An 8,697-nucleotide genomic window follows, 5' to 3' on the forward strand; every position below is an offset into this window, starting at 1 on the left:
GATCCGATCCTGCCTTAGACTATCTGCTGGTATGCTTTAATTTAATTTTGTTTTGAATTTTCCTTTATCCATTTATGCTATAACATTGCGACATTAATACGCAGACTCGGAAGTAGATGGTTACAGGGTTGATGTTGAGTTATTATATAATAATGGCAATTCTTTCCATTATAGTTGTCTCATGTTAGGGCCAAGGCTCACGGTGGTTTTCGACCGATATCTTTATTGAATTTAATTTTTATTTTTATTTGTGTTTATTGGACTAGTGGGGGTTTAATCAGGGGTTTATCTAGAGGGGGGTCGGAGTGGAGAGCGTCTTATTGGATCCATGACTCCAGTGGGAAATGATAGGAAGATGACCATCCTTAGTGGATGGGGCATAGGGAGGGGATTGGAGAGTGGGTATAGGAGGGTTTATAATAGGACGGGTGGGTTAGGGTTTAGAGTAGAAGGAGGGGGGGTTGTAACTGGGGTGGTATTTTTCTGTGTTTTATGTACTGTTGTCTTATATGTGTGTAATTGTTCCTCCTCTGAACTCCTGGGATTGACCGTCTGGGCCCGCCTGGATCAGCGCCTCTGTACTCAGCCTGGCTGCACTGGTATGTTCTCTACGCATTTAGACAAACTCGACCATGGCTAAATTGAATATTTTAATTTGGAACGCAGGGGGTCTTAACGCCCCACACAAGCGTGCCAGTGTCCTTTGGTTATTGAACAGAAGAAATATTGACATTGCTCTCCTTAGTGAGACGCATTTATTGGTGGGTGATGTGTCAAGGCTAGCAAATCGACAATATCACGTTATCTCCTCATCCTCAGCCGATGATAAGACGAAAGGAGTCGTCATAGTTGCAAGACGTAACCTTGATATCAAAGTCCTGGATGTGTGGTCGGACACGGAGGGAAGGATTACTATAGCAAAAGTTGAGTTCTCTCATAGGAAGATGGCAATAATAGCATTGTATGCCCCTAACACATTTGATTCAGCGTTCTATAATACAATCACAAAGAATATGTTGGAACTTACTGGATACGCTCTCTTTGTGGGTGGCGATTTTAATGCGTGCTGGGATGCGGAGATGGATAGGTCCGGGTCCTCCCAGGACACGGGGCCCGCAGACCTATGGCGCTTATCCAATCCCAGCCAGACACAAAACCTTCTCTCGAATAGACTATGCATTCGCGTCCCCTAATATGTTTGATAGTTTCGACGTCTCATTGGTTCCCCTGGCTCTCTCGGACCACAAGGGGATTTTCCTTGCGGCAACCTTTGGCAGGCTCTCCACGAGAGCTCCCAGGTGGCGTTTTAACTCAACCTTATTAAAGAACGATGATTTCTGTTCTGAGTTCAGGAGTAAACTAGCTGAATTCTTGCAGATCAATGTTGGCACGGTCGATGACCCCAGGGTCCTATGGAACGCATTGAAAGGATTTATCAGGGGTCATGTCACACTTTTCGCCTCCAATTTGCGTAAATCCCGGTCAAAAAAACTAGAAGGACTGGAAACATTATATGCAGACCTATACGCATCTTTGCAAACTAACTATAGTGAACGACTAAACACACAACGTAAGATAGTCAAGAAAGAAATAAACTCCATACTTAAACAACAGTCTGAGTTCTTGATACATAGGACAAGGCAAAATTACTACTTTCACGGCTCCAGGCCTAGCCATCTATTGGCAATGAAAATACGCTCGAATGATCATTTCTCGGATATCCCCTCGATCAAGACGCGACAGGGTACAGTCACTACTGATTCGAAAAAGATCAACGACACTTTTAAAGAGTTTTACTCACAGTTATATAGCTCAGAGGTTAATCTCGACGACTCTAAATTTGAATCGTTCATTGGCGGGCTTGAGATACCCCACATTTCTGAGGAAGAGGCTAAGGAACTGGGGAAACCGATCACTCTTATGGAACTAAGGGAGACGATTGCTGAAATGCAGAGGGGTAAGGCACCAGGCTGGGATGGTATTCCACCCGAGGTGTATTTAGCTTTCTGGGACCAACTGGGTCCATTGATGCTCGATATGATCAATTACGCTATCGAACAAGGGGAGTTCTCAAGAGATGTCAACATGGCGTTGATTTCTTTACTTCTCAAGAAGGACAAAGATCCCAATGATTGTGGTAGCTATAGGCCCTTGAGTCTTCTCGGGGCCGATTTAAAAGTGTTTGCCAAGGTGCTGGCCCGCCGCCTGCAGAGATTTATGACGGTATTGGTACACTGCGATCAAACTGGTTTTATCCCGGGGCGCCTGGCTGCAGATAATCTTAGGAGGCTGTTGCATGTAGTCGATAACAGTAAGACAATACAGATCCGTCCACAGTTCTGTCTTTGGATGCCATGAAGGCGTTTGACAGACTAGAATGGTCATACCTGTGGAAGGTACTTGAGGTCATGGGTCTTGGAAAGAATTTTATTCATATGATTAAAGTCCTGTATGCCTCGCCGTCGGCAATGATACTGACAGGCAAAAACTGTTCCACACTTTTCCCAGTCTCCAGATCTTCTAGACAGGGTTGTCCTCTGATCCCAGGACTATTCGCGCTTTCCCTCGAACCATTGGCCCAATTTATTAGGCAATCGGAGGACATCGTCCCCATAATGGTCAATAATACACCACACAAAATTGCTCTCTATGCGGATGACCTACTGATTTTTATGGATGACCCTTCCCGGTCGGCCACAAAATTATTGGGAATAATCGACGACTTTGGTAAATTGTCAGGCTTTAAGATTAACTGGAACAAATCAGCCTGCCTACCTCTCAATGAGCTGGCCAAAGCGGTGCGACTACCAGCTGATATCCCCATAGTGGAACATTTTAAATACTTAGGCATAGAGATATTCCCCACGCTGAGTCAAACTACTAAGTTCAACTTCACGGGTACTTATGATAAAATACGCCAGGATCTAGACAGATGGTCGTCCCTTCCTAACTCCTTACAAGCCCGAGCTTCCATAATCAAAATGAACGTCCTGCCTAGGATACATTTTGTTAGCTCAATGCTCCCCCTGCCCCCTCCAATAGACCACTGGCGCAAGGTACAATCGATGGTATCTAAGTTTATCTGGAATAACAAACGCCCGAGAATCAAAAGAGCTACTACTCAACGTAGGAAACAAGATGGGGGCCTCGCAATCCCTGATTTTAAGCTTTATTTCTGGTCCTTTTCACTGAGACCTCTGATGTGCTGACTAGACCCTGTAGATGCTGTATCTTGGCGCTCCTTAGAAGCGGCGGCGGTCTCACCGCTAAGATTGCAGGATGTGGTGTACTCCACTGTCCCTATTTCGAAATGCCGACTGAGGTATGGACCAATCATAACTCACGTGATCCAGACGTGGCGTAATGCAGTGGTTCCCAAAGTCGGGGTCGCGACCCAAAGGTGGGCCGCGAGCAGCCACGGGTGGGCCGCGAGATGATTTAAAAATTTTTTAAAAAAAATATTTTTTTTATTTTTTATTTTTTAATTTTTTAATTTTTTAATTTTAATTTTTTTTGTCAGGCCACTGAACTTAGAAGCAGGCCAGGACAGTGTTTCTAGTTGTATTCTAAAATTCTATTCTATTGTATTCTAAAATGTGACTATATGGTTTTATATTAACTTAATAAATAAACAAAAAACGAAAAATCTACTTATTTCAACGAACATTTCAAACTAAGTAACAGATTATGCACATAAAACGCTGAAAACAACCGAAGCAACAATAGTATTTTAATGAGGCTATTATTATTATCATTATTATTTTGCAACAAGTTAGCCCTCTCATAAATAGCACATATAAATGAATAACTAACTTGAACTAACTTAATAGGATTGAAGTGATATTTGGCTTAAAAAATCGGTCGCCTGGCAAAAAAAAAAAAAAAAAAAGCCAGACGATGTGCATTGGGCCACGGCTCTCTGACGCCTTATTTTCTGGGCCCCGGCCTGAAAAGTTTGGGAACCCCTGGCGTAATGTACAGAAGTCGTGTGGGGTTAAATGCCCATGGCACCTGGACTCTCCAATTTTTAATAACCAGCAATTACTTGTTCGGCACAAGCCGGTTAATATTCCTCAATGGCAAAGGAGGGGGGTTCATACTCTGGAGGATATTTATGATAAGAACGGCCTCCGTGTGTTTCAGGACTTAAGAGAATTTTATGATCTTCCCGGCGAGTCCTTCTTTCTTTACCTTCAACTAAGGTCAGTGCTGAGGGCGCATGGCGTGCCGTGGGCTCAAGCTTTGCAGCCACGCCCCTTCCTCAGGCTCATAGTGGACAGGACGACCTCCAGAGGGTTTGTCTCAGACTTTTATACGCTCTTAATTCAGTCCACGTATAAAAATGTATCATTGGATACAATCTGGCGTGTGGATATCCCGGAGTTGGACCCCGAGTTTGACTGGGATGATGTTTGGGCAAATGTGGCATTGTCTTCCCGCAACCCCAATCACCAGCAAATTAATTTTAATTATATTCATGGGATCTATCTTACACCTAGGAAGCTGTTTGCTATGGGACTGATGGCCGACTCTCGGTGCACTTTGTGCTCTCAAAAGGCCACTGGCACTTATATGCATATGTATTGGGATTGCCCACCAGTGGCCCGCTTCTGGAGGTCAGTGGCGGACAAACTTTCAGATCTGTGTGGCTTAACTGTCCCATTCGCGGCTGTTACGCTACTCCTGAACGATATAACAACACTACCCGCGTCCGTACAACTGAGAGGGGTTGTCCTAGCGGGCGTCACAGCGGCGAAGAAGCTAATAGCAGTGAGATGGAGGGAGCCTGAGGGGCTCACAGTGATTGACTGGTCCCTAACACTGTTGGATGTGATTTATCTTGAGATATCCACGGCGCGGGTGATTGGGGTGGGGCAGGCTGGGATTGACCTATGGTTCGCAGCAGCTGAGAAGGTTAGGACCGCCGTGTGCGGCTGAGCGGGGTTGGGGTGCTTGTTCGGGCGAGTCCGGCGGTCTCGTGGGAGGGGGAGGAGGAAATGTCTCGTCTGTCTTGTCTTTTGTGATGTCTTGAATTTAACTAGGGATTTTATTGGGGGGCAGCTATTTAGCTAGTTCTTCGCTATTTGGTCATCTATTAGATAGTACCCCTGTAATTTTGAATTTAAAATTTAAAAAGGTTGAACTCCGTTTTCTTTTCTTTTTGTCTTTATAATTTATAAATTGTTATATTCTGTATTATTATTGTTTTTGTTATTTTCCTGTGAAGTTCTGTGTATTGTGATTGTGATTAATGTGTTGTCTTGTTTCATGTAAGTAATAATAAAAAAAAATTGAAAAAAAAAAAAAAAAGGTATATATATTTTTTTTATATAAAACCAAAAACGATCGGTATCGGATCGGTATCGGCCGATATGGCTCAAGACGATCTGTGATCGGTGGCAAAAAACGTGATCGGGGCATCCCTAGTGGTTCCACTAGCATTATCCTAAAATGTAACGTAAACCGGCAGCGCCTGACGGCAGAGGGTACGTCAAGTGCCTCTTCAAGAGCTCTTATTCCTTTATTCCAACGGTTTTGCTCGTGGGTTCGGTTCTTTTCGGTACATAAATACAAAGCTGGGGAACGACTGAAGAGATTCTTTGTACTAACATGAATTGTAAAGCTTTGTTCCGTGAAATGTATTTTGAGTTCAAATTGTACATTATGTAACAATAATGTAATGGATACTTAATTATGTTCTGGGAGTGTCCTCCAGTGGCTAGTTTCTGGGTATCGGTTGCTGCAAAACTTTCTGTATTGTTTGAGATTAATGTCTCTTTTTTGCCCCAGATGTGTTGTCACTTATGGAAACACAAACTCTTCTTGCTGGGCTGACAACAGTGAAGATGTTGGTACTGTGCTGGAAACCACCTCATTCACTTGTTCTCAGAGCACAGACTTTGATGTACTTGAACATTGTGTGTTTGGAGCTCTTTACAGCTCACTTACGTGGACCGAAGGAGGCAACAATTACAATATGGAATAATCTGGAGGTACAGTTGAAACCCAGTGTAAATTGAGATAAGATAGTGGTGGTAGCTTGCCCTCGGTGGGAGGTCTCAGTGGGTTCTTCTTTTTCTCTACTTATGTCAATCTTTATTGTATATTTATTATTATCGTTATTTTTTTCCTTTTCATAAAAGTGAACTTTATTTTTTTTATGTAATCTTGCTGTCATAAAAACAAAAAAACATTGTAATGTAAATCTCTTACCTTCTTGGAGGACAGGTACTCCATGCCCCGGGCCACCTGGTAGGCACAGGACACCAGGTCCTTGATGGACATGTTCTCCACGGGCACCTGGTCTGGGTTGTAGCAGTACTCCATCCCCGGTGGGCGTCGGGCTCGCAGGTACTCCCGTAGGTTGCACTTAGATGCATACTCTACGATCACGTACAATGGCCCTGGAAGAGGAAGAAAAACGTCAATAATAATACATTACATTCATATAGCGCTTTAACGGTGCTTAAAGACGGTTTACAGTGTAAACAACAAAAGAACAAAACAAAAACAGTTGGCCGAAAGCAAGAGTGAAAAGGTGGGTCTTGAGGGCTGTTTTGAAGGACAGTAGGGTGTTGGCAGTCTGGATGTGGCTGGGCAGGGCGTTCCAGAGGGAGGGCGATGGAGGAGGTCTGAGAGGTAGGGGTGATGGAGGAGGTCTGAGAGGTTGGGGTGATGGAGGAGGTCAGAGAGGTAGAGGTGATGGAGGAGGTCAGAGAGGTTGGGGTGATGGAGGTCAGAGAGGTAGAGGTGTGGTGATGGAGGAGGTCTGAGAGGTAGGGGTGATGGAGGAGGTCAGAGAGGTAGGGGTGATGGAGGAGGAGGAGGAGGTCAGAGAGGTAGAGGTGTGGTGATGGAGGAGGTCAGAGAGGTAGAGGTGATGGAGGAGGTCAGAGAGGTAGAGGTGATGGAGGAGGTCAGAGAGGTAGAGGTGATGGAGGAGGTCAGAGAGGTAGAGGTGATGGAGGAGGTCAGAGAGGTAGAGGTGTGGTGGTGGAGGAGGTCAGAGAGGTAGAGGTGATGGAGGAGGTCAGAGAGGTAGAGGTGATGGAGGTCAGAGAGGTAGAGGTGATGGAGGAGGTCAGAGAGGTAGAGGTGTGGTGGTGGAGGAGGTCAGAGAGGTAGAGGTGATGGAGGAGGTCAGAGAGGTAGAGGTGATGGAGGAGGTCAGAGAGGTAGAGGTGATGGAGGAGGTCAGAGAGGTAGAGGTGATGGAGGAGGTCAGAGAGGTAGGGGTGTGGTGATGGAGGAGGTCAGAGAGGTAGAGGTGATGGAGGAGGTCAGAGAGGTAGAGGTGATGGAGGAGGTCAGAGGTAGGGGTGTGGTGATGGAGGAGGTCAGAGAGGTAGAGGTGATGGAGGAGGTCAGAGAGGTAGGGGTGATGGAGGAGGTCAGAGAGGTAGGGGTGTGGTGATGGAGGAGGTCAGAGAGGTAGAGGTGATGGAGGAGGTCAGAGAGGTAGAGGTGTGGTGGTGGAGGAGGTCAGAGAGGTAGAGGTGTGGTGGTGGAGGAGGTCAGAGAGGTAGGGGGGGCAGGTTGTTGAGGGCTTTCAATGTGATGAGCGGTATTTTTAAGTGTATCCGGTATTTTATTGGAAGCCAGAGAAGATGGTGGAGGACAGGGGTGATGTGGTCAGAGAGGTGGAGGACAGCGGTGATGTGGTCAGAGAGGTGGAGGACAGCGGTGATGTGGTCAGAGCAGTGGGTGGAGGACAGGGGTGATGTGGTCAGAGCAGTGGGTGGAGGACAGGGGTGATGTGGTCAGAGCATTGGGTGGAGGACAGGGGTGATGTGGTCAGAGAGGTGGAGGACAGCGGTGATGTGGTCAGAGAGGTGGAGGACAGCAGTGATGTGGTCAGAGAGGTGGAGGACAGCGGTGATGTGGTCAGAGAGGTGGAGGACAGGGGTGATGTGGTCAGAGAGGTGGAGGACAGCGGTGATGTGGTCAGAGAGGTGGAGGACAGGGGTGATGTGGTCAGAGCAGTGGGTGGAGGACAGGGGTGATGTGGTCAGAGCAGTGGGTGGAGGACAGGGGTGATGTGGTCAGAGAGGTGGAGGACAGCGGTGATGTGGTCAGAGAGGTGGAGGACAGCGGTGATGTGGTCAGAGGTGGAGGACAGCGGTGATGTGGTCAGAGAGGTGGAGGACAGGGGTGATGTGGTCAGAGAGGTGGAGGACAGGGGTGATGTGGTCAGAGCAGTGGGTGGAGGACAGGGGTGATGTGGTCAGAGCAGTGGATGGAGGTTGTGGAGGACAGGGGTGATGTCATCCATTCACTCGCATGACATTTTAATACATCATAAGATCAGACGTGGGAAAATCCTCTTTATTCTCATACAACAGGATTTCAGGCAGGAAGCCACGAAGGACTATGGTGTCAGAGTGGAGAGTTAAACCCTGAATTATGCCAAACAGCTGGGCGTTCGACTGCATCTCACCGCTACATTACATCCCTGGAAGAGGGAAGACGGAATGGCCCCCCGACGTCCCGAAAAGATAACCGTTATGAGGGGGAAAACAACGCGATACGAAACGCTAAATGGAACGGACGTCGGAGCGGACGAAGAAAACATCCAAAAATAATTGCGGCCATTCGTATTTTTTGAGTCTGCGGGCGACAGCTTCAGCGTAGTGTTTACTCGAGATAAGACCACGTTTCAATGTCAAAGCATTTGGGTAGATAAGGCCTGCGTAAGGA

At 46.5% G+C, this 8,697-nt stretch overlaps 1 protein-coding gene across 1 annotated transcript in view; it reads right to left on the reverse strand.

The window, feature by feature from the left end:
- fgfr1a (fibroblast growth factor receptor 1a) overlaps positions 1-8,697 on the reverse strand; it is an 80,845-nt gene that overhangs the window by 14,831 nt on the left and 57,317 nt on the right. Inside the window, 1 exon segment of the mRNA XM_084322559.1 lies at positions 6,214-6,404. Coding sequence (XP_084178685.1) covers positions 6,214-6,404 — 191 coding nt within the window.

The sequence above is a fragment of the Notolepis coatsorum genome (assembly GCF_963971535.1).
Source record: "Notolepis coatsorum genome assembly, chromosome: 10".
NCBI classification, from domain to species: Eukaryota; Metazoa; Chordata; class Actinopteri; order Aulopiformes; family Paralepididae; genus Notolepis; species Notolepis coatsorum.